Source organism: Chelmon rostratus, chromosome 4 (genome assembly GCF_017976325.1).
Source record: "Chelmon rostratus isolate fCheRos1 chromosome 4, fCheRos1.pri, whole genome shotgun sequence".
Classification (NCBI taxonomy): Eukaryota; Metazoa; Chordata; class Actinopteri; order Chaetodontiformes; family Chaetodontidae; genus Chelmon; species Chelmon rostratus.
In genome coordinates, this window is record NC_055661.1 from 15984766 (window position 1) to 16012103 (window position 27338).

General features: G+C 43.2%; 1 protein-coding gene across 1 annotated transcript in view; it reads right to left on the reverse strand.

Moving 5' to 3' along the window:
- Nucleotides 1–25541, reverse strand: part of LOC121606008 (ankyrin repeat domain-containing protein 13C) — a 28038-nt gene extending 2497 nt beyond the window's left edge. The window contains exons 1-11 of the mRNA XM_041936162.1: nucleotides 24885–25541; nucleotides 22839–22880; nucleotides 16713–16817; nucleotides 10501–10586; nucleotides 9161–9206; nucleotides 8003–8069; nucleotides 6527–6671; nucleotides 5625–5756; nucleotides 4544–4705; nucleotides 1293–1372; nucleotides 8–106 (exon numbers count right to left, since the gene is read on the reverse strand). Of these exons, the coding sequence (XP_041792096.1) occupies nucleotides 8–106; nucleotides 1293–1372; nucleotides 4544–4705; nucleotides 5625–5756; nucleotides 6527–6671; nucleotides 8003–8069; nucleotides 9161–9206; nucleotides 10501–10586; nucleotides 16713–16817; nucleotides 22839–22880; nucleotides 24885–25272 (1352 nt within the window). The 5' untranslated portion in view covers nucleotides 25273–25541. The remainder of the gene's footprint in view (nucleotides 1–7; nucleotides 107–1292; nucleotides 1373–4543; nucleotides 4706–5624; nucleotides 5757–6526; nucleotides 6672–8002; nucleotides 8070–9160; nucleotides 9207–10500; nucleotides 10587–16712; nucleotides 16818–22838; nucleotides 22881–24884) is intronic.
- Nucleotides 25542–27338: the final 1797 nt, after the last annotated feature.

The window sequence follows — 27338 nt, forward strand, 5'->3', positions numbered from 1 at the left end:
GACTCACGATTCAATGCCCAGAGGGAAGTCTTGACTCATGGCTATCGTGGCTTTGAAGTTTTTCTTGCTCTCTTTGCAGACCAGCTCTCTTCCTAGATGAGGTGCTCTGAGGGGGAGGGAGAAACAAGATCCGGTCAGGATGAAATCTCAAGATGAAGGCAGCTCACAGAGGAAGAGCTCACGGCTTGTTATTATGCAAGAAATCTTCCATAGTTTTCCCCCAATTCTAAAAATGGATTTATGAGTCTTTGAATGTACACTTTATGGCCATGGAGGCAGCTCATCCTGCTTCCTGTCATTCATCATCGTTCTTCTAAACCAGGGGTCGGGGACCAATGGCTCGCGAGCCAGATGTGGCTCTTTTGACGGCCGCATCTGGCTCGCAGACAAATCCTTTGCGCACGCGCGAGCCAGCGACTAGAAAGCCGGTTCGCAGTCATTTCAGTGGGAAAGTGGCAAACATACATGTCATTGTGTCTATCTATTTATCTATCTATCCATCAATCACAAAGGTAACGCAGATCGGGTAGTGACAGGCACTGTTTAAGTGAGGCTGCCGTATTTTGCTGCTGAAAATAGCGGTCGATGTAGCGGGTGCACTACGGCTTGTCGTTAATCCCGCTGTCAGCTAACTAATTTTTGACACGCTTCTGAGAAGATGGCTAAAAGAAAAAAAGACGACGAGTATCGTACTTTTCAGCAGGAATGGACAGAGGAATTTGCCTTTGTGGAGAAAGCTGGTTCTGCTGTGTGTCTAATATGCAATGATAAAATTGCATCTATGAAGCGGTCAAATATAAAGCGGCACTTCGACACACGCCATGCTGCATTTGCATCGAAATATCCTACTTGTATTTTTAGTTTTAAACATATTGTATGGCTCTCCTGGAATTTCATTCAAAAATATGTGGTGTTCATGGCTCTCTCAGCCAAAAAGGTTCCCGACCCCTGTTCTAAACAGTAACTGAACACAGGAAACAACTGGCCTTGAAAAGTTAAACATTTTGTGACACTGAAACTTAGATGTTTGCATGTGAGGATTTTTGTAAAATGTAAAAAATACATACGGTATAACATCGAATCGCAAGAAGACACTGTGGTCCAGACTGCGTGGAAACTAAATTTGCATTCTTTTAGAGAGTGAAACTAACAGAGGGTCTCACTTGGAAGGACAATCAGAAGCGTAGTCCTATTACTCATAAATATAGTTGTCAATGAATTACTGGAACAGTATGTCTGGCTTTCTCAGCACAAATCTAAAAAAAGCAGCTGTCATGTATTTAGACACCTACTTTCCATTGTCAGCAGAGATGTATTCCTCCCAGGAGATAGTGTTGGGTGAAGGGGGAGTTAAAGATTGCCTCCTCGCCGGCTGAAGAGAGAGAAAAGACAAACAGGTTAAATCTCAGACTTAACAACCGCAGGGTCACACAGCTAAAACACAAACAAGAACACAAAGTGATACTGATGGCAGACTAAACGATAAGTCATTAACAGTTTGTTCTTTGCTCCATTATGTTTATTCTTTAGTTACTCCTGAAGGGCAAGGACACGTACAGCACACGCCACTAGAAGGCGCCGATGCATCACTAAAGCCACAGAAAGCTCAGTTTGAGCCTCACACATGCAGCATAACTGGATTACTATAATTCAGTGTACTGCCACACATCTACAGAGACAAATAATATTTCACAGAGAGCACTAAGAAAGTTCCTACAGCAAAGACTTGGAGTAAAGGGGGACAAAGAGACAAATGACAGACAGATGAACAGAACATAAAAGTACTTATAATTATCAGCAGAATCAGTGTTAAACACCATCATCTAATCACGGACGAATGTGTGAAGGATGCTGTGTTTACACCAAGATGCATACAGGAGACTGAGAGATCATCAGAGAGCAGGACCACTTTCTCCAAGCCTTACTGTAAGATCCACAATCAGTCTATGAAGTGTCAAAAAAAATGTGAAAAATACCCATCACAGCTTCTCACAGACCAAAGTGATGTCTTCAGATTGCTTTTGTCCAACCAACAACCAAATATTCATTTTCTTTTGATCAACTAATCAATTAATCGACCATTCATTGCAGCTCTATGCTGTACTCTGTGATGAGTGGCCTTCACAATGCAAAACTGCTTAAAACTTCATTTAGAGCCACCTGTTGTGCTACTGGGGACAGACTAATATCAGCTATTCTGATCACGTTTATCACCCAGTGTGCAGCAAATGTTCCCAAAGTGTTTTGGAGAGAGGAGTTTCCCCCTCATGTCAAATAATCTCAGTTTCCCGAGGAAAGTGATCTCCACTCGGCCTTGTTGAATAAACTGTAAGAGTTCTCCTTCAGCGTCAGTTTATTTTAGGATGGGACAATCTGTTCTCGGCCCTGAATTAGAACTGGGATGAGTTCCAGCCCGTTTCTCCTAAAACTGACTTTCATCTACAATGAACTCGCTGTACTCGTAGACGCTCGGGTTAAGCAAGAAAAATGGATTCACATCAGCTGACCTCTCTTTGACAAGCCGTGGTGAAATAAGGCGACTAGGGCAGAATAATGTGGAGAAACGTTGTGGATGACGAGACCCCTGATTGTGCCAAGAGTCAGCGGTAGAATGGTATCCACGCTTTCCTTCATTCCCACTCGCACTGCAGCCATCACAGAAATGTTGTGGTGTTTTCACTGTGGGCTGCGGCCTCTCACACTGTGTGTATCCGCTCTGCGGTGTTGTGACGAGGACAGAGTACACACAGCCTGCGGAGGCCCTGATCTGCTGGTATGCCGGTCCCGCCCCTCCATCGTTCCATGGCACCAGGGGTTTTAGCCTTCATCCATGTGATCAATAGTGTCCAGCCCTGTTCGGAAGCCCCCCCCCCCCCACGCTTCCCCCCTGTCCGCAGGCGCAGGGCCGACCCCGCTCTCCCCGGCCGTGGTAAACACAGCTACGTCACAGCAGCTGCTTTTTTCACTCGCGCCCACTTCCATGTATCATTTTCCGGAGAAACTATTTACCCGTCGACACCCACTTAAAACACAGCGTTTTCACTTTGAACACGAGTGGGCAGTGGTTCAAATAAGTGCAAACAGGCGGACACACAACACAGGACAGTGTGATGAGACAAAGCCCAGCACAGAACAGAAGGGGGAGTCGACAAAAAACAAGCGAGCAGTTAAAAAGGCATCCATTGAGTGTTGCGGGGCATTGTCTTCACTGTGCGACTGGCTTTATGCTCAGTGTTTAGACAAGGGCTTGCTAAGCAAACTCTGGAACATACTGTAGTGAAGGGATGATGGGTGGGAGAGTCCTCCCTGTGAATAAGGTGAAGCTTTGCAGCTTTCACCACTAGGTGGCAGTGGTGGTACTCAAACGCATGCATCGTGGATGGTGGAGGGGGTGGAGGACATGTGTCACAAACACCAGTGATGGGGGCAACTCTTCATTCTGTTCTCATGTCATGAAACAAATAAAACATCAAAGAGCGACAGCGGGGAGTCAGACAGGAATTTTTCAATAAACCATGCAAAGTTGATGGACAGAGTCTGGCAGGAAGTCCATGCTGTTTCTACAGGATTTATCTTGGTACAGATACAGCGGTGACTGTGAGGTTTATTTTGTTTGAGACTCATGTCCTACCCCAAGGTTCCAGCGGGACAGCACAGTTTCAGGACTGGACTGGTGGTTACGCTGCAGGTGTAAGTAAACAGGGTGTTTATCGACAGAGCAGCGCTCCAACTGGTTCTCATTCTAACTGAAAAGCTCCTGGCAGTGAGGCACAAAGTAACTTCAAATGTGTACAGCTGCAGGTATTTAGCCAAACTGCCTTCTACGTTTCATCCTGAGAAAACTGGTTTCTTCTTGTTGACAAAGATCCAGGACAGTCACAGTACATGGCCCAGCAGTGACTCACTATGTAACTTGATCACTGAATGACTCAAGTTCATGACCTGGAACTAAATAGTGGGAGGAGATATGTAGGTGAGTTACAATAAATACATAAATGCTGTAGAACTTGTACTTCAACATGTGCGAGGGCGTAGACGGAGAGAAACACTCAGCAGGTCATGAACAGTCTCCCTGCATGTCTCACTTTCATTTACTTATTAAGCTCAAGTTAAACCAGACACATGCAACAAAGAACAACAGAATCCCAGTGTGTTAATGTTTCCTCTGTGTGTTAATGTTTCCTCTGGTTCCACAGTTCCTGTTCCTGAAAATGTGTGATGTCCACTCCATGAGATACTTAAAATAAGTGCATGAGTGATCAGAAATCCTTTGATCTCCTGCATCGTGAGCCGCTGACATAGCAGCGCTGTGGGCGTCAGTAAGGATTCAGCGCCTCTTTTCAGCGATGTCACGGTGGACGTCAGCCTTACTGGCTCCTGCATAATGTCATGTTATCGAGCACCAATCTGTGATAGTGATGTGATGCTCCACAGGGCCACATAACTCCAATCCTCACATCATGGGTGAAGATGGAGGGGAGAGGAACAGCCTTCCCTCTTCCCATCACCCCGCTGGAGTGATGATATTCGATGCCTGACTCACCTCGAAGTTCTGCTCTATGAGATTCCCTCCTTTGCTCAGGCTCTCCATGATGGCTTTGTTCCTCAAGATGTCCTCCTCGCTCAGATGCTCCCGCCTCTTCCTGGACTCGAGCACCAGGCCGTTCACAGAGTAGAAATCAGCCAGAAAGTTTCCCACGCGCTCCTGGAGGGACAAGAAACAGATAAGTGGCCCCCCAGCTGAGTCACCAAGTTCCCTTTTAAACACTTATCAGGAAGACAAACGGAGCGAACAGACAGAAAGCAACGCCTTCTTCATGCCCCCTGCCCTGCCTCTGTGGGGTTTTATATCAGAGCCTATCACCTGTGCTTCCTTCCTGGGGTTATCACTGATGCTCCTTTCATTTATTCATCTTTCCTGCCTGGTGTGGGAGATGTAGTGCAGGGAATGTGATCAGGAGAGTGGAGTCTACAGCAATGAACAGCAAAACTGCTCATAGGATGAGACAACAAGAAGACTCAGAGAAACAACGCTGGGATAAACTGGAATTTCCCACAATGATGGAAAGAAAATGGCTAAAAGGAGCAAAAAAAACATAGACTAGCTTATTTATCTGCAATACTTTGCCAGCATTGTTGCTTTTACAGTAAAATAAAAGTAAAAAGCAAGAGAACAAGGATCCATATCTTTCTCTTTCTGTGTTTTTCCATTAGAGATCACATCCAGAGCGCTTCCCACACCCTAAAATATATTCTCCCCTGCAGTGCCAGGTCCATGCTGTTTTTCAGGTCAGACAAACTGTAAAGGGGTCAACAGTCTGGACTCCTTTTGACCAGCTGAAAACCATCATATCATGCAATAGATGTTAACCTACACACAAAGTACATTCTGATGAACCACATCTGTGTCCTGACTCCTCCTCCTGTATTGTTTGCATTCAATTTCCTGCCTTCCCCAGAGAATTTAACAAATTCCCAAACTTTCTGTCTGGGTCAAGCCACTAAAAAAATTCCACGGCCAGGTGAAACCCCGTGAGCCACAGCTGATGTTAGAAAAGCTGTGCTGAGCTGGGAGACGTCATACCGCGCAGTGACTTTAATTACAGTAAAACTACAACACCGACCGTCTTGTCTTCTCTGAACAGCCAGCCGGTCTGCGCCCTGGAGAAGGTGATGGATTTGGTGGAGAGCGTGGCCGAGTACACGTCGCTGCTCATCAGAATGTCCACTTCCTCCTCCGTCTCCATCTCCGACTCCTGCACATACGGGACAGAGGTGTGGACACTCAGTATGAGGAACGCTAACAATGATAACAAGCCAATTATACATCCTAAAAAGCATGGCAGTGGAGAAGAGAGGAGACAAATGCATCTGATTGACTTTTCATCCAGCATTACTGTGATAAGAAAGAACTATTTCTGACAACCAGTTGTAATCTTTCCCCCACTAGTGATGGGAACAAATAACTTTGAGGTCCGTTGGTTCCTCCAACACTTTGTTGAAGACTAAGATATCTCAACAGCTCCTGGCCAGAAAGTTTTAAATGAATATTCAAGCTCCCCTGAGACGACATTGGTATCCTGAACTGACCCTTTTTCTAGTTTAACCCTCAGGTCAAATTTAAAATAAATCATTAACACACAATCAAAACATGTTGAAGCCTCACTACTGATAACTGCCAGTGTGTTCTTCTTTTCAACCAAACGCTCAGTTGTGTGTGTGTGGTAGAGCTTAATCAATTAAACAATGAGTCCATTTATAGATAATTATTCTGCAACTATTCAATCCGAAGAGGCGTCAAACTGAACATTTTTGAGCAGTAAATTGGTTGATGGAAAAAACACAATATTTGTTTTCTGGCATTTTGGACAAAACGAAAAAAACAATGCTAAAAATGATTGGCAGGTTAATTAATGGTGAACTGTCAGGTGCAACAACAGGTGAACTGTCGTGAACACTGTCGACTTCAGGGGGCGCAGGTGAGGCTTTAGTCTCTCAGCCTTTCATGAGCATGTGTCTCACAGACCTCATGGTGTATCCGCTGGTAGACTTTCTGTTCATTGTCCAGCACGACGAAAGACTCAGAGGGGATGGCATTGCCGTTGAAGATGAAACTGAGGTCGCCGCGCTGACACTTCATGTCTGTGAAGTCTATCAGGGTCGTGTCCAATCTACACACACACACACACACACACACACACACACACACACACACACACACACACACACACACACACACACACACACACAGAGTAGGTTTAGTGTGGGAACAGGAGACAGATAAAAGGAGAAGACAGCCAAATAAGGAAAAGAGTACAGAGGTTGACAGCAAAGGAGCTGAACTGAGTTTAACTTTGGTCACATGCAAGACGCAGCAAACACACTGTCGAGACTGTAAGCAAGAAAAAAAAGCTGTGATGGATGTCACATCTCTGAAAGTTAAAAGACAATGTGTATGGTAATCATTGCCATGGGAGTCCAACAGCGCATTTCAAGAATCTTTTTTTTTCCACTCAAAATGGGAAGTCCTGGAATGAGGCATGACAGCAAAGACAGCAACTGATCTGCCTGTGAAGACCAGGCACAAAGCGGTTGGTGCTGTGGGTAGGTATGACAGGCCTGACACACTGTAGCACTAGAATGTAAATGAACCTGCTGTGACAGTGTTTTTTTCTTTCACTCTCTCGGTCTCTCCCCCTCTTTTTCTGCCTGCGACTCCAGGATAATAAGAGGGCATTTTGAATACCAAATGAGGCAGCCAGGAGCAGTTTCAGAGAATAATGACAAGCGCCGCATCAAGGATATCTCATACAGGAACAGCACACAGAGACACAAACACTCTTTTACTGAGTTCATTCTTCAGATAGCTTTAGCTGATATGTTATGATACCCTAATATAGAAGCATCTGTGTATGTGCTGGATAAAGGCTGCTTTGTCTGACATATAACCCAGTAACAAAACTCTGTGCCTGTGGCCTAGCTGTGTGGGCCTGAACCTCAAGGTTGTTGCACGCTCCCTGCTTTTTGCCCGCGAGGCCAGGAAACACAGCACCGTAGATTCCCACTGTAGGTTCTCTGTTGTGACATGTCAGCATGCGTCAACAGTGTGACAAATTTCTCCTGGCGCTTTTTGCAAGTGAGCTGAAGGCAGCACATGGCACACGACTGTAACTCCTTCTGTGAAGCTCTAGTTTAAACTGAAACACAGAAGTAAAAGATCTGCGCGCAGAGGCGCTGCATTCTGCTTCCTCACACTGCCAGGCACTGATTTCACACTCTAGTTAACCAAACTAGGTTGAGAGGAGAAAATGGGAGGTAGCGAGAGAAGAGAAAGAGGAGAGGTTGTTATGTGCAGCACAAGATGACAGATAAATTAGTGAGTAACTAAGTGCCTCCATAAATAAAGGTTTTCTGAAGGAATTGTGGTTTAAGTTGATGTGGTTTCCACAAGGTGGTGTCACACATTTCACTTAAATGCATCACATTTGGTGACAGGACTTGCCTGATGTTGAGGCCCTGCTTGTAGATCTTACACGCGTCTGAAGGCAGGATTCTGGAGAGCAAAGGCACTGCAACATGAAAAGATACAGTAAGGATCTATGAAGCAACCCCTAAATTTAGAAAAACTCACTCAATAATGAAAACCACCATCCTCTTCAAAGCCTCAGTAGCATATAGCTCTGTATACTGGAAGGCCATATAACGTGTAGTTCGGTAGCTTAATATTTAATAACGCACAGCGCTCACCAGCTTAAGTAACCGAAAGCGAGAAACTTCCCTTGCGGTTATATTGTTGCACAAACCCTGAGATATTTTAACAGTCCAAAACAGTTCTGTGAGGGACTGCATTGAAGAAAAAGCTGTTATAAAATCAAGTGGCTCCTCCAACCCAGCAGAGCACCACATGTAGACTAAACAGGCCTGAAGGGCACGAAGCCAGAAATCCCTCTGACGGTCTCAGATCCATGGGACTGTGTTGGTTTAAACCGGATTCTTCTCTATGCACAAAAATCTTTAGCGCTCTAACCTACAAATACATTTTTTAGATGACTGTTAAGGCATCAAAGCATTTCATTTTACACAATTTCCAAGTGCACTGTTATGCAACCAGTTTACATTCAGTTACTATGCATCCATTACATAATCGTTCCCACCTTGTCAATAATTCACAAAAATACAGTGAGTACACAGAATGTAGTCCTGGCTCACACTCTGGGGCCAGACTTGTGCAGACTAAGCAAATGCTGCTACACCAGTAGATACATTTAGTCCTATCACACTGTATATTTCATCTGTATTCTGTAGCAGTTTACAGGATGAAATTATGTGTAAATTCAGTGTAACTGGAGAACAAATCAATCCAGGACAGTCATCTCAAGAGGGGCACTGACATTAGAGGATGGTGTGTCAGTTCATGTCCAGCAGGAGGAGTCATTTGTCAGTCAGTCAGTCAGTCAGCCTGTAGCCACTCCAACAGTCAAAGTCCCTCATGGCACAGATAAACAGCCACTAAGCTGTCTCACTAACATTGACAGATTCCTTACTGACACCCTTACACAGGACGCTTGGTTAATATCCAGAGTGTATAATGTCTATGAAACAGTGCCGTTCTCTGTCACACTCACTATTGTAAGATAGCAGAAGGTGTTGCTTGACTCACCCCAACTTTGGAAGTCCCAGTGAAGCTCTAAGTAAAAGTCTCCGAGCTGCAAAAGACGACAAAGACATCTCAATCACAAGTAAAACTATGTGAGTAGAAAAGGTGGAAATACAGTGCGTGAGTTTGTGATTAAAAAAAAATAAACGCTGTACATTTGTTAACAGCAAAAGGTGTGTTTTGGGGTTGCTGCAACAAAAACTGTGAAGAATGCAAAAAAATATTTTACAAACGAGACACATCTTTGCAGAGTAGAAATCAAAATGATGAACCAAAGCGTCTCAATTGACATTGACCGGAGTAAACATGAGCCTTAATGCACATCCGTAGCATATTACTGACACAACTCAATAAAGCCTCATTATGCTGTGAGGTACTCAGATGGGACGAACTGATCTCGTCACCGCCGCTGGTGGTCTCAATCTGGCATTCAGTGATGATGTCAGGCTGGTGGGAGATCATCATTTCCCAGACCTATATAATCTCAGAGAGACGATGACGCAGAAAATTCTCATGTCTGGCATCTCTGCCTCATCACCCAGGAAAGGATCACATCCTGTCATGTCGGACGCAGCCTGGGCTGAGTGTCAACTTCAACTGAAGGTGGAAGTCCACTGAAAAAACCTGTACTATGGTGACCTCTTTATAAGGAGTTAAAAACACACAGGGTTTTAGACAGTTGGCCTCTTCTGGTCTTGTATTTGCCCATCTGCTTACTTGCTCCCTGACTCTCTTGTGGGGGTGGCGTTGCTGCACAGCTGACCTGGAAGCTAAAATCGCCAGATGATTACGCCTACAAGTTAGCCCCCTTAATTTCATGTTAGGCAGCCACAACAGTACGGAAAGGCTCCTCGTTTAGTCGCTCTGAAAAACATGTGTATCAGTCTGCATGTGACTAATGTTTAGAGTTTGTGTGTATGTGTGACATCATATCGGGCAGGGAGCCACAGTTAAACCCTGACGGATAATTGCGGCTCTGAACAGCATGTCTGTTAGCAGTTACATGTTTACAGTGGGTGGCTTTGGAAAGTGAGCGCAGTTTGGGCCGTCCTCACAACTTCAAAGAGCTGTTTGAAGGTTAAGACTTGGTTTTAAGGGTTAGGTTAGAATTAAGTTTAGATTAGGGTTAGGCATTTAGTTGGGAATGCATTATGCCAATGTGGGTTCACACAAGGACAGAAGTACGAGGTTGTGTGTGTGTGTGTGTGTGTTGTGTGTGCACGCGCTGCTGGCTTTGCTCTGTTGTGATGGCAGTAAGATCGGATGAGCACAAAAAGGAACTGCATCAAGACATCAGGAGCAGCACTATTGGAGAGAACAGAGCAGAAACCTGGACTGCTTACTTCTTTCAGTGCTTTCAGCAGCTTGGGCCTCTTGTCCTCCACACTCTCCCTGGACTGCTGCTTCAGCTTCCTCAGCAGCGCTGTGACTGAACGATACAGAGGAGAAAAAAGAGAAGGAGAGATGAAGAGAAGTCAGACCAGAAGCATCGGCAATGATGTAGCTTTTTCCACACATGCTAATATGAAGACGTTTTTTGGAGGACGTCATTTGTTCCCACACGGGCTGTGAATTTTCATGAATAACCTTTCGTTTGGCTGAATCTGATCCCACCACTTAGCTTGCTCCAAGAAGAAGAAGAAGAAGAAGATTTATTCACTGTATTCCAAAACTAAATTGCACTGCTAATACTGCTCTTGTTTTGGCAAACTTCGCTACATGGCATGAAAGCCAGATTCTCCTGCATCTTGATTAGTAGGCAGAGGGAAATAAAGGTTTTTGAATATATAGGGCTTTTTCTGAAACATGCAACCTTTCTGACTTTGAGAAATCTGCTCACAAGGAGCTTTTCTGAGAGTATCTGCCTCCTGAGTGCAGCCCCTCCTCACTCATTTTAATCGAACAGAAGGTGTTGGAAGTTTCGATGCGCGGACACTGCTGCACTATCCATCATCCACCTAAAAACTCCCAATGTGACTAAAACTAAAAAAGCTTCACATCATTAAGACCAAAGCTTCAGCTGTCAAAACTAATGCTGCATTCATGCAGCATTGTACAGGAAAGTGATTGTTCAGATTTTTTTCCTCCAACATGACAACGGTGGCAGTGTTTCATTGTGCCAGGCTGCTTTTGAATGTACAGGAGTATATAATGCCTGTATGAATGCCATAGTCACCACCATTGTCTTAGGGACAGACTCACTATGCAAATCCTGTCAACAATGAGACAATGAAGGCAAAGATCATGCGGTTTACAGTAACGATAGCTTTTGGTTGAGAGATACGATGACTTCCTGGGGCCAGATGGGACACTCCCAGCGGCACTGCGCCAATCCCTGCACGCCGCCTGCAGGGATCAAAACGTTCCAGGAAGTTCAAAGGGAACAGATATGGGGCTGCCTGCTAACGAGCTGCGCCTTTAACCTCTTTAATGACCTGGGGGAGAGACACACTCACAGGAGACTTTTAACTATGACGGGTCAGATTAACGAACATTCACAGCTCTTTAGCCCATTGGCTGCAGGAGACTTGCTTGTTCATGCAAAGGAAAACAAGCTTAAGGAAAAAAGATCCACACCCAACTAGCGGGCATTTATTTCAACGTTGCTTCTGTTTATAAGAGGAGTGGGCGCATCAGTGCTGTGATGGAGTCAGGCGGGCATGAAATGACGGCATGAATTGGCCACTTATAAGCTAATGGAAACAGTAATAAGGGTTTGGCTTGTGACTGGCTGACCTACATTTTCATGGCGCTAAAAGCAACAGTGGACATACGGCATAATCATTAGCCTAACTAGCTCCTGGGCTCCACGTGGTGAATCAACATACACAAACATGTGGTTCTCATTGTCTTAGTGGTGCTCTCTATGAGGCAACACAGAGGGGGTGGAGGGCTCCATGGTTCAACAATGCAAAATTAGCGCACAGGCATGCATTGCCCCCCCCCCCCCCCCCCCCCCCCCCACACACACACACACACATACACACACACACACACACACACACACACACACACACATACATACACATACACACACACACACACACACACACACACACACACACACACACACACACACACACACACACAAGCCAACGCACGTGCCAAATCACACACACACATGTACAGGACGAGGGTGCCTTTGTGGCCCGGCTGCCTAATGAGTGTGGACAAGGTCTGGATGGGGCTCCTCCTGATCCTCGCCGCCTCTCAGCGGGACGAGGAAGGGACTACAATCTCACCATCTGTCCACAGACCACCCAGCCAACACAGGCCGAGAAACCAAAGCTTTAACACTAACCCAAACTGACTCTCCATGCTGGCGCTAATTCACCCAGATACTGATTAGGGCACTTTCCTGGCATTAATTAGGTGAGTGACCTCAGTAATTTCACCTCTGCACATTAATGAAAAGAGACAGAGTCAGGACAAGTTTGCATTTACATCACCACAAACCGCCACTATTTAACAATTAAGCCTTGGATCTAACTGGGCAACTGCTGATGGCAGGTCTCCAGGAATCTGAGAACAGTCAATATTGACACAGGTAGGCTGTGGAGTCACAGCGTGATAGAGCCGAGCAGACAGGCAGCAGCAAACAGGCCAATCTGAATGTAGTTTCAAATATTGAAACTTACTGAGGCGAGGTCTATTAATTTTACAAGACATCTAAAGAGACTCAAAATTGCCACTTTAGCTGAGCACAAGGAGGATGGAGAGCACTTAAAGTCTGATTAAAATTTACTTTAAGGGGGAGGGGAAAAAAACAAATACGCTTTAGCATGGAGGAACTGGCCTGTTCAAATATTATCATTTTGCTTTAATATTTTGTTTAGATATAATTCTGTGAGGTGTTACTGCATTTCAAATGGAGTATGATTTCAGTTTGCTATGAAACCTACAGTATGTGACTGGAGGTCTGATACTATAGATGTGGAGGACTCCAACACTGGCTAGGCACCAACATACAGTTTACAAGCTAAACTGGCTGTAAAACATCAAAATCAAACTTTATCCATTTATGCGATCATAAATTTGCTTTACACTGAGAATAAGCTAAGAGACGATGAAAGACAGTGAGCAGTTCCCCGTCAGCTAAACACCAAAGTGACTGTGGCGGTGTTTAAACAAGCTGCTGAAGCTGACATTACAGCTGTGTGAGTGGCAATCAACCGAGGACAGAAATAGCTCTTTTTCAACAAAACACATGACAAAATCTATTTCTGAGCCACATCTTGTCTCCTGTTCAAATGGAAAGCCACACGTGGCAAAACTCAGGTGACAAAGACATCAAATCATAACAGATGTGGCTTGACGTCTATGGAGATTAGTCACAAACACTGGCTCAAAATAACACAGCGAGAAGGCAGGGTTGAGAATTTTGTAATTGATCTCATTGAAGAAAACGTTTGATTAGGAAAGATGCAGGTTTATCAGGTTTTCAGCGATTTCCCAGCCAGGACATTTGCCCTACTGTAAATCAACAAAGCTCCTCGACCTCTGCTTCCCTCACAGACTCCTGACTGACGCTGACTCAGCTCATACTGAATAACTGCTGGGCAGGGCTCTGCCAGGCTACGCCTGTAAAGGGCTCAATGTTTATTGCGCTGAATAGGGAAAACAGTCACAGTTTCCTTCAGCTCCTTTCTCCTTTCATGTGATCATGGCAGCCAGGTAAACTTTTCCTGTTTGAAAAGCCAAGTGTGGTTGTTTTACAGTCTGCAGACTCAGCCATTTGCAGCTGAGCTGTCACAACACAGGCAATGCCCTCTACTTTGGAGGAACATAAAAGAACACAAAGAGGCAAAGAGGGCTAAGCACCAGAGTTTTTGCTTCAGTGCAACAGAAGCTGCAGTCCCCTGTTGTCGGCTGATCAGCAGACTGACCTACTGTACCTGTCTGCCAGCAGGTCCAGCCTGTACCTGTCTAGTGATCTCCTGAATCAGCAGACAGATACAGGCCCGGCCACTAAGCTCTGGCCAACTAACTCCTCTCCCTGGCCCGGGTCCAGGAGATTCTGGCGAATTTGCTCTTTCACAGAATGCCGTTCCATAAAGGTCTTCGCGGACCTTAACTCTCAGTTTTGGTCCCTCACCTTGTGCTCCAAAGCTGCAACAACAATGGAAGAATAAGTCATCTAACTGCTTTTTGAATAGAGAGCGTCCAGCCCTGCAATGAACAATGAACTTCCATGGTCGTACTATAACTTTTCACTGATGTCAGAGTTTCTGTAGTTCCCAAAATGTCTTTTAATAATATTTACCAAAAGGCACAAACTTGCTGCATTAAATGTGTAAGGGCATTGGTCAACAGAGACCACCGCAGCTGCAAAACAGCAACTTTTTCCAGGGGGGAAAAGCAGGAGCTGCGGCCTTCACTCAAAACACAGGACATCATCAGCTGCATGACACAATGGTCTGTACAAACTAGACATGGGTTGGACCTGTAAATGGCAAAGAAAAATGGTTTCTAAGGTTTCTTAGAGGCCTCAGTCAATATAAACACTTGTAAACCCAGTAAGGTAAGTGGCATTAGGGAGTTAATTAGAGGATGCAGTCAATGGAAACACTCTAAGCTGCTTCCCTGTATGATTGCTCAGTGTTGGTGCCAAGTGGCTGCATGAAGTCTTAACTCTTTCATTGTCATGGGCACTAAACACATTTGCTTTTTATTCTTTTTCCTTCTTTTTTCATCTCTTCTTGCTGTTTTTAACTTGTCATCTTAAATACAGGGTTCTTACAGCTTTGTAAGAGTAAAATTCAAGCACCTTTACGGTATCTAAACCTAAAGGTTCTTAAAGCTTTTATCATCATCACATTGTTACACATTGTTACAACCTATAAATGCAAATTTTTAGGCTTACAGGAATAATTAGGATTGATGTAACAACAGGTTATGTTGAAAATCAAAATTTTTCAAGGAATATATTTGAATTCAAGCTCATAACCTTGAAAACATAAAGGTTAAAATTAAGAATTTTCCAAACTTTCAAGACTTTGTACAAAGCCTGTAAACATAATATTCCAGTACGTGTGATATGCAGTATCAGTTGCAACACTGGCACTTCAACATCTCAGCCTGGCTGAAGTTTTAGTAGTGTATTTAGTTTCAGTATTAAGGTGTTATAATTCAGTATGACATGTTTGTACTTAGTATCTCACAATTGCTACAGAGCTCCACCACAAAGAACAAAACCTCAGGCCTTCCTGTTCCCATGACCAGCATATCAAGAGCTTTAAATAGATAGAGGACACGGTGCAACTATCAAGTAAAAGCACACTTTGAGATATCAAAAAAAAAACCAGCCTGACAAAGGTCCAAAGCACATTGGTCATTACAGGTCAAGTAATTCAACATTCAGGAGTGAAAAAGTAAACTGCAAGGATGCAAAGGTGAACCGAGCACCTACAAAAAGTAACAGCATTGGTTTCACTTACATGTCAGTGCTGTTTTTGTACAACCTATCATGACCAATAACAGTGGTTTATTAAAGTAGATATTTAAAAAGGTTTGAGCCACTTTGAAATGTGGGTAGAAAATGGGTGAGGCAGGGGTTTGAGCATAATCAGCCTATGAGGAGAGAGAGCAACGTCTAATGAATTGCCTTTCATCAAAGCACAAAAGCCAGAGGGCCTTGAGGAATGTCCCCTCTCTCTCAGGGACAAAGGAGGCAGGCTGGAGTCGCGGCCTCACTTGGAGGCAGCAGCGTGGAAGAATGTTCAGGAGCAACTGTTGATTTGCATCTGCTGATCGCACCTTCTCTCTCTCCGGCATCTCCGTTTTCACACGGGAAAAGCCAAACTGAAACCCTATTAATGCCACATTGATTTCAATAAACTGACCAACATCATCTCTGTACACAGCAGTGGTGGCAGAGTTTCGAAGGTCTGCTCCAGTGTATTCCCAAGCAGTGCCAGTCAGCCAGCCTCAGGCCATGTCCACACAACTACATTTTCATTTCAAAACGCAAACCATCTCCATCCAGACCTGTGTTTAAGCACAAATATTCTTCGTCCAAACTAACACGGCTGAAAACACATATCACATGACCACCCACATTCACTGCGCATGCACATCTAGCCAGTTGTAGCATGATAAAATGCAGAACTTAACTGCACAACAGCTGCTAGCATGAAAAACAAGGTCAGCGATGCCTGTAATTTATTATCCATGTTGACTTAACGGCTGGTAGTCAAGGCTCATAGATATGTACATGCTGATGATGTTTCATTTCTTCCTGAAAAGGGTCACGTGGGTTAGGGATCGGGGTGTGACAAACCAAGGAAGGACATGTTGAGACTACTAAATGATAAATAGACTGTATTTATATGGCACTTTTCTAGTCTGCCAATCACTCAAAGCACTTTACAACATGAACCAATATACATCCATATAAGAACCAATGAGAACGCAAACATGGGTATCAAGGTCATTGTTTTAGGGGTTCTAAAATGGCAGAGTATCGTGGACACTAGGCGTAAATGCAGCAAAAGTTATGTGTTTTAAACGGAAAGCGTATTAGTGTGGATGTAGTGACACTAAAAGCCATACTTACTCATTTGTCGGTCTCCGTAGCTAATGGCCTCAGCAAGGGGGCTCCATCCCTGAGCGTTCTTCACCTTCACTGGTGCATTGTGAGCCAGCAGCAGGTGGGCACACTCTGCAAGGTTGAAAGGAAGAAACTTAAACTACCACAACGGACCACACAGCCACAATGCATGAATACAAAATACTAAGACAAAAAGGGAAGAAAAATTATGTCAAACCAAACAGACAAATAAAAGGCCAAGAAACAAATTCAACTCCATGGCAACACTGTGCCCAGCTCAGATTTTGTGCTAACCTCCTCTTCAAGAGAGAAACCGACCAAACATGAAGTCCAAGACTCTCTTACTGCCTTTACCTTGTCCTGTGCTGCATGCTTCTGTTTAATCTGATCACACTTTTGTCACACCTATCTGACCATGCTTTCAACATGTGATTCAAACTGAAGCTTCCTGTTGCATCAAGTCAATGATATAAAAATAATGCTGAGTTTTATAGAGGGACAGATTGTGTGTAGGATTGAGATGTTAGCTGACCCAATAACCAAAGAGCCATATGGGGCCGACAGTTACACAAGACTCATGCTACTTTAGAGTCTATACTGCTTTAAAATAAGGAAGGATTCTCAGGCAGAATATGTCAACTTCGCAAAAAGACAGGTCCCCTGGAACAGCGTGGAGTAACCCTCTGAGCTGTGCTCGTATTCCAGCAATGGGAAAACAGCCAAAGAGCCTCATCTCTTTTCTGTGGTAACATCAGCAGTAAGCGCAGCACAAAATCCCTTCCCTCTCTGGGCAGCCTGTCAACAAACTGCAGCTAGCCAAAAATGAAGCCCGTTGTTCCGGCTCAGCTCTCACTTTTTTCGTGACATCATTCATTGTTATGTTGGCGGGCAGGAGCAGTCGCAGTCCTGTGAGCAGCAAACCGCTCGAATGCAAAGCAGAGGCTAACTGCTAACAGTGTGCTGCTCAGTGGACATGCAGGGCTTTCATTTGATGGGGCAGGAACTTGAGCTTTATGACAGCTCTTTGACGAGTCTTTCCAACGATCGTGTAGGCTGACTAAAGCTGCACAGAAGCTCTCAATACAGCCTCTTTCATCACAAACCTTTGACTCAACCCTATTAGTCATGTGAACAAATTCAAACTGGTTACTGCCCTCATGTACAGACTTGTTTCTCTGCTTAACATCGGCATGAAAGCTATTAACGAAAACCTGCCTCAAGTGGCGTACTCACAGAGCAAACCTGGTGCCCAGAGCCATAAGTAACAACTGCTGCCTTTTGTCAAGACAGCATAAGACATAGCAACACTGTCACATAGTCCAACATACCACACCACCCCTCTAATCTACAGACTCACTATGTTTTATTAATGAGAGAGAGGCCAGGGTCTCATTCATTCTTTATGACTGGGAGGAATACATTTCGAAACTCTTCCTAATTAAACATATTATCCACACAAAAACAGAAGCACGTGGCTGTCCCAAGAGAATAGTTGCAGGGGAAATAAAAAGGTGTGTTGTGACAGCACCCGAAGCATTTAGGCTATGTTCTTTCCAAAAACACTGCTCTGCTTCACAGCTTGTTTCAAGGTGGAAACTTGGCAGAGAAAATCCAAATGAACAAAGACAGGCCAATGGGAAGTCATTGTGTTCACGTAGGCGGAGCAAGACTTGGCTCATGGCTAGTCTGAATTTATTTTCTTATCAAATTCTGCTGGACGCGATCTGCATGTTAAGTGCTGAATATTGTCCAAATGATGACCACTTCAGACTAATATTGGCCACATTGCGTGCTTTGATTAAATAAAGAAGCTGTGTTGGCACCAGAGAGGATGGACGTAACTGCAGAGTGCCTCACAAAGAGCCTCACATCAGCGGACAAAACAGCCAACCTCTGTGTTTATGCATTAGTCCGATCAGTGCCCAGGCTCCGGGATGGAGCAGCTGATAACAGAGGTGGATGTCGAGAAAATACGGGCGGCCAAGTGTTTGAGTGCTTGCTTTCTGACGTAAGCCTTGCATTCCCGCGGGTCTTTGACCTATATATCACCCTGCTAAATCCAATGATTGTATAACAATAATGACAACATTTAGCAGATATACATTACATAACCATGGAAAGACCAGCCAGGCCATGTGTCCTGAGCTGCGAATCTGCCAGCTTCTGGTCCGGCTTCAGCCTTGCAGGTGCAGGACCGTGGATTAACTGATACTGACAAAAATATTCGAATGATCTGAGTCATCATAGTGTGTGGACACCAGGTTATATACCTTCTGTTTTCTATGTTTTAAATATCTTTCTTGGATTTTCAGTTTCTAATTGACATTCCAAAGTCTGAACACATTTAGACTAATTGATGCACAATCCTAGTAGTAAGATGTGAATTGTGACTTAGTAAAGGTCCAGTTTTGACTAGTAGAGCCATTATAGGGCTGCAACTATGGAGTTGTTATTGATTAATCTGTAGATTACTGTGATTTTGGATTAATCATTTAGTATATAAAATGCCAGAAAATTATGAAAAATCATGATAATCATTATAATTTCCCAAAGCCTGTGGTGACACATTCTTTGTGTTTTATCTGACCAACAACAAGAATTCAGCTCATTATCAAATATGGCAAAGAAAAGCAGCAAATCCGAACATTTGAGACACTACAACTACAGAGCATTTGGTATTTTTGCCTGAGAAATGACTGAAACGATTATTAAAATAGTTGTTGATTGTGATGCTGTGGTGGTTTAGAGGTTAGGGCGCCAAACAGGAAAAGCAGCATCACTGGTTAACGTCCAGGTGGGGATCTGTGCTGCATGTCATTCCCTATCACTCTCTATCCCTTTATTTCCTGTCATCTCTCTGCTGCAAGCTGTTTTCTGTTTATCCACTAATTGACAAGCTGCTTCAGCTTTATATCACACAACATAATAGAAATACCATTCTTTTGAGTTGGTGTTTTCTTACTTTTTTCCTTGTAAAAAGCTGGAGAAAGAATAATCAAACAACTGCAGGTCATTAATTTGAACAAAATCGAAAAGAGCTGCCTGGATACATTAACATTTAGCCTATAACCCATTAGCCATGGTGTGCCGTCTGATTCGATCCAATACGCAGTTGTGAAAGTATTGATAAAAGGAAGTCTCCCTGTGGGTCTCTGGCTTGATTGCATGCGCAGCAGGCGTACGGAGGTCCTGCTCGAGTCACAACTCTAACAGAGGAATGAGGGAGGCAGAGCAGGATGGAGCAAATAAAGTGCTAATCTAATGCTTCACTACGTGCATTGGTTACAGATGGGGCACTTGTAAAGAGGCTCTGTGGGCTGTTAAAACCCCCACCATCACCACTCATACTGATCCAGGCTGAGTACATCTATAAAATGGCTTTACGCTCACTTCCTCGCCATCGATCACATACTCAGCATCCATCAGGAGTTAACGAAACACAATGTCACAGTCTTTGAGGCAAAACTGATGCTCTATCACATCCCCTGGTTCGCTTCACAGACTGACTCAAATGAATGTTGTGTTTTTTCTCTTGACAAAATGAATCTTAATGTACATATTGACAATCTACCCTGTTCTCCAGATTTAACTAGCTTCTTTTTTTTTGTGACGACCTGATAAAATGTGCCTATGTGCCATGTGAGAGGAAGACTACCCCTGCCTGGCACACTGGCTCCAAACACTCACTCAGTCAGTATCTTGTATCTCTGAAACCAATTTGAAATATCTTGCGATTTTATCTCGGTGCCCACGGGAAGAGATATCATAGCCACTACACAAAAGGAAAACATTTTTGTCCTTTGAGAGGCCAGGCAGGAAACAGGCTTGAGGAGAAAACTGTCTTAATCTCATACCTCTGACTGTGGTGTCATCTTATAATAGGGTGTGAAATAGTGTACTTCCAAGTTTCAATTTCCAGGGAGTGTCATTTCAAGAGCGTTTTCTGGACACATTGCAAATCACAATCGGACAGTGAGGTGAAGAATATTTACTGAATAGAATAATCCGCTGTTGCACATTCGTTCACATCATTGATTTCGAGTTGTTTTACTATTTACTCATTTGATTTAACCACTTTTCTCAACTAGACATGTCGTCCATGTCTAGTTGAGAACATGTCAGTTATCTACCTCACTTCTTGAGAGCTGAAAAGATTTGACACAGAAAATTAAAAGGCTATTTTGCTATTTTTTCTTCTTGCTTGCTTTTGCTTGTTTAATATAATTTTAAAGTGTATTTTTTTGGATTGTGGGGTGTTAGTCTGACGAAAGTAAAAGTTTCAAGACATTGGCTTTGGCTATGAGAAATTATAAAGGTTATTTTTCAGCATTTTATATACCAAGCGAGTCTTTGAGAAAATAACTGGCAGATGAATCGATGACGAAAACAATTTTCAGCTGCAGCTGCTGTATTTCCCCCAAAGACTTTTGGCAACCCTGAGAGGGGAAAAAGGTCCCTGTAATAGGGCAGAATACATTTTTCCATTAAGGGTAAAATAAGTGTGGATAAAGAATTGTGCCATGTGCTGAGCCCAGTTGGTATAATTATAAGAGAGCTGGTGTCTCCTTTCTTTCTTTGCACATGTTAATCTTGCCTTGCACCTATAGTTATGTTCATATGCATATAGCGCTTCACTGTCAGTATCTCATTTGTTATGAATGGCAGAACCACAAATCTGGACTGCATGATGCTCTGTTTTTGACTGTCAGTGTCTCTACTTCTACTGATTATTTTTCACCTGTATAGCAGTAAAATCTCAAATTTAAGAGACTATAGGCATGCATCACCGTCAGTCTGGTGAATAACACACACACACACACACACACACACACACACACACACACACACACACACACACACACACACAAGCACAAAGACAGCCTTGTCCTCTCCATCCCCACAGACCAGCCACACCCAGACTATGATCTCATGCTGTAGCCTTCAGCCTGTCTGGCCTGAGCATCCCTGGAGGACAGGCCAGCAGCACAGGCAAGAGATAGGCAACCTCATTAGCACAATCAATTCCACTACGTCCCATCCACCACTACACTTCGGAGCTCCGCTATCTGGATTACCAATAGCCAGTGGCAGGGCCTTCACTCCAGCAACAGGAATTGAACTTAGCGAATATGAAATCAATTGAAACCCACGCTCCAATGACAGACACTAAACAAATGGGAACGTGCCGCATGAGCAACTCTATGCTTCAACTGTTCACTGTGAGCATGCTGCTAAGAAGGGGGATTAATTTTTCAATAGCATGGTCTGAAGTCTCCTTATGAAATTTAATGTAAGTATCGACTCACAAAGGGGCAATGCATTAATATTTTATGCACATGCTTTCAGTCCAGTCAGTGCAATTCAGCTGAAAACAAAATCACATAAAGGTTTGTACAAAGCCTTGATACACCATGACACATTCAACATTGGCTCCAAATGATTGTTTTTTCTTCTGATTATGAGTTACATAAATACACAACTCGTGGTACTTTTTGATTTTCACAACGGACTCAAACTCAACTAAAAACTATGACAACCCCAAGCAACCTCTTCAGCACAGGAAACACCAGCAGAAAGCTAATGAAGGCAAACAAAGCAAATAATTTGGAAGTTGAAAATGAAATCTCTTATCTCAACTAATTACCCCCTTTGCCAGCTTAAAACTATTAGTCTTTGAGCCGGTAGTGGGACATCATTCAGAACAAGAGACTTTACCCACTGAGAGGATCTTATTTCTTGCACTGTCATCATTATCTATCTCCCCACTGATTCAACATGTTCCAGCATTTTGTATTAAATAGAAGAGAAGAAATGTCCAATAGAAAAGAAAAAAAGAGTTCTCCTGCTCAATCTGGGTTTTCACCAGGCAAAAATCCATAAACACAACCTCTTTAGTCATGCATGAGCATCTTGCCGTCTGGGATTTGTGTCGTGATCTGTGACAAATGTCTGGTGGTGCTTAGCCAGACAAATGCACACATAAAGACAGGGAAATAAACTGAAACACACACAAATAAACAGGGACACAAACAAAAGACATACAGACCCACAGAGGGACTCATTTGGAAAGCCACAGAGACATACAGAGACAAAAATAAACCACATAGATGAGCATCTTTAAAGATTACTCACCTTTGTGGCCCATCATGACAGCGAGATGCAGCGGTGTGTTTCCTGTAGGAAGAGAAGAAAAATGAATTTGTCGGCTGTCTTTGATAAACACAGATAGAGACGAGAGTCGGTGACAAGCACAGCGCCTCCAGGACTGTCACACTGAATAAAATGTATAATTGGGAAGCAGAATGCACTAATTCGAAATTATGTGGGAAGGACATGCCTATTGTGTGTCCTCCTGCCATGACAAGCAATATTATAGTCTATTAACCTGCTGCAAACAGCTACTGGAAATAAGTTGCATTTAACTGACAGGGACATGGCTTGTTAACAGACATGAGTAAACACTTAAAGGTAAAATAACATTTGAGTCAGGTGTGGGAAAGCACATGTTTTCTTCCCAGCATGTGAAATGTGCCTCATAAGCATTGGAAAATCCCTCAAGAGGAAGCCAAACTGCCCAGTCAGCTCCTACAGGCTTCTCTTCCAGGAGAAGAGCGGTGGGCAAGCATCCAGAGTAAAGAGGGCCTGCCTTGTAAAGCCCTGATGTGGGTGAAACTACAAGCTGGGGACCAGCTATCAGTCCCACTGGATGTTACAATAAACTGTACAGATAGGGCAGTAACCCAACTGAAGTGCTTTTCTAGGAACACAAAGATGTTGTAGGCTTGTACTGTGGTTACTGCCAACAACAACCACATCTACAGCTCAAGAGTCGCCCCTGCTACTTCCCCACCAACCAGGCAGTGGTGGTGGGAGGTAGGTGTAGGCAACATGGCCAAAATCTTATACAGTAAGATTACAGTACGATACAGTAATAGGTGTATAAATTCAATTAAGAAATTGTTTAATATAACCACACTGTGCTGGGTCTTCTAAACCCCACCCATGTCCACATGACAGATGCTGCACTCCTTTTAGTAACAAGTTCTTCTCCCTCATCTTGCGTTCATTGGATGCCCCCTGCTCTGTATTTACGATTTCACTCTCCTCCTCTGTGTTTTCACTCCTTTCTTCTGCAGCAGTTGGCAAACCAGCTTCAAGTTTTTAACAGATGAATTCCCCAAAAACTGTTTGATTAATCAATCAATAAAAAGAATTCTATTACACTGGACAACTCAAAACACTGGCACATAATACCAATATTATGTGAATGGTTGAAAACAACTAGTGAGAAACCATTATAACCATTAACTGTGTATTATATTTGCTATATGTGTGACTTATGTTAGGCCAATATCTTTTGGCCAAGGCCAAAGACTAGAACAAAAAATTAAGCTTTATTTTCTTTGTTTTTATCCAAATGACCATTAATCAAAATGTAAACACGCTAACTGACTTTAATGACATTATGTGACAGTCTGCCCTCAGCCTGTACCCACTGGAAGCCAAACTGATGTGTGGGTAAACACACAAACTGCTGACACTGAGCCATGCTGACCCTCAGCAAGACGGGCGAAAGCCTTTGAAAAATACAGGCTCAAGTTCCAAAACAACAGCAGAGGCAAATGCCCTGTCTGACACCTTGCTGCATTACACCATGTCAGAGCTTTGATTTGAAGACAAACCACATTCCAGTGCTGACACCGAGCACAAGTACAGGACATCTTTTGTCTGAGCATGTCAACCGGAACAAACCAATTTTGTCCTTTTGCCAGTTCAGGGAGTGTTTCTTTGGAAATTGTGGTATTATCTGAGCAGACTTTGCCCTGAGCAAGAGCAAGAGCTGCTATCTAAAAATGTAAATCTAAATACGCAGAACTATGACTTATCTTACAAGGTTTTAGTGAATAGATCTGATCAGTGAATTTCAAAACACTTCTGTTTTTATTCTTTTAACTTGAAATGATATGGTAGTGGAATCAAACTATTCCTCCTTATTTTGGGGGATCAGTTATCCAGGCCTTGGTATGGAGAAGCCTCGCCTACATCCACTGCTGCTTCAGACTGATGGCCTATTGGCTAACTAAAACTAAGCTGCACTGGACCTTGAAATTGGTAGATCGTGATGGGTTTTGGGGATCCTGCCTTCGGGGCTAGGCAATAAGCAGCTGCCGGACTCACCATGGACGTCTTTCTGGGCGATATTCTGTGTCCGTATGAGCGAAGAGAGGCGCCGGACATCTCCTTTAAATACACATTCATGAACCGGAAAGTCCTGCCCGGTTCGGATGATGGGGTTTTTGTTATTGTCATCGATGACATCCGTTGATGACAGCGTGTTAGTGTTAGCATTAATCTGCGACTGTTGGTTCTGCTGCTGCTGCTGCTGCTGTGTGGATGAAGACTTGATTAACTTGTGATTGCTGAAGATTTTACTCGCTCTGCTCTTGTTGTTCGTCTTGGATGCGGTGAACGTCCCGGTGGCAGCCTCCTCGTCCGGTTCCAGTAAGTCCTCGTCCTTGCTCGGCCTCTGATCCTTACGCAGGGAGCGGATCTTCTCTCCGGTCATTTTCTAAACAGTTGACGCTAACGGAGCAGAGGGTGTCGTCGCTGACGATGACCCTCCGGGCGAACTGATGCTATTCGCCAGTTGAAAGTCTTCACGCAAACAGTGTAAATTGCACAACATGAAAACACTTACTCCTTCACCGAACAGGCAAAAACGACCATTTGTTGGGAGACGAACAAGTAGAAGCTTTCGTTTACCGGTTTACTGTGAAAACAAACAGTTCGCTCTCCTCCTACCGTCCAAAACTGCCGTTGATTGCTGCACAACATAAGCGGCTCCAGTTAACTAGTACGGAAGATTCGGCTGATGTCTTCCGCCTGGAAGTATCGCGAGAGTTCAGGAAAGGTTACTAACGGTCACTATCTAATACTCATTCAATACATTTGTATCCATCATGCAGCACTCAGCAGTGTGAAGTGACAAAGTATATTTACTCATGTGCTGTAATGTACCAGATACAGATTTCTGGTACTGTTTATTGATCCCACGCCAGGGAAATTAAGATGTTACAGACAGCAATAACAGCAACAATAAAAAGGAGACCTACAAAAAGGACAAATAGACAATAAAATGGATTAAAAAAATCCACTATATATGTACATTTTATACAAAAACAGCATAAAAATAATATTGCATATCACACACACATATGTGTGTGTAATGATATGTCATTCCACTCAAGGGCATAGAAAAAGTGACAAAATTAGCTCCACCTCAACCAGCTACTACACATATGTGTGTGTAATGATATGTTATTCCACTCAAGGGCATAGAAAAAGTGACGAAATTAGCTCCACCTCAACCATCTACTACATTAAACGCTGCTTCAAGAATAATAATACATTTGGCCTCTTTCAAGGCAAAAGTCAAACTCTGAAAAGAGCCATTGTGCATAATGAGGACTTTTACTTACATACACTTCTATACTTTTACTTAAGTACAATTCTGAAAGACTTTTACTTGTAATGAGGTATTTTTATATTTTATTTAAGATCTGATACAGCTGCAGAAGACAGTCTTGTATGTTTGCAGCTACAAATTTCAGTGAAAAGTCTTTTAAATCCATAAATCCTCTGAGGCACGCTTTTGTTTAACATCCCAGCTAGTCTGAGATGCCTTCAAGGGGCACAGATGAAAATTCAATTCATGGGCACTCAGTTTTAGAACTTTTTGAGTTCAGATTTTCTATTGCAGTAGGTTTCGCTCCCTGACAGCATTTGTCATAAAGCTCATTTAATACTGTTTGGATTTATATTTCGCTATGTTTCAAATGATCGTGACAACAATGACATGTTGTCCAGATACAGATCCCATTTCATACCAGGTTTAAATGGGGTCTGATTGTTTATACATAGCCCACGGGTAGGAAATGGGGGAAGAAAACGTGAATTTAAGTTGTAAGATAAATGCAGTGGAGTAAGGAGGAAATTTCCCTCTGACATGTACTTCAGTAGAAGTGTAAAGTAGCATAACTGTATCTAAGAACAGTACTAGAATAAGTGTACTTTGTTTCTTTCCGCCACTATTAACAGTAAGCTTTATTGCACTGTACCATCTGACTAGTATTACGACTGCAACTAAAAATCCTGTGTATTTGAATATTCTCTCAGTACGACTATAAAGTAGTTCTTGTTTTACTCCCGCTTCTGATATTTTAATGCATGCATACTCAATCAGCACTTTGTACAGTACACAGTATTATGTACTTAGCACATTACTGTGGCACTATCATTGCAGAGTGTATATTTACTAGCTACATATTAGAGTTTAAATTGATTGATTTTTATTTCTCTAATAACATTTATTCATGTTGATTGATTGATCTATTATTTATGGCTGTTATATTTGTTTTCTCTGGTCACTCGAGGTTCTTATCTCAGTTTTGTGATTTATGTGACTTGGCTTTTGCTATCTAGCTTTTTTATATTTTTCAAGGTCACACTGCCAGTGATGGAAAATGACTACATACTATCATGTACTGTACATAAGTACAAATTTGAGATGCATGTACTTTTAGTTTTGTCTTTTCATGTTACTTTCTACTTCTACTCCACCACATCTGAGAG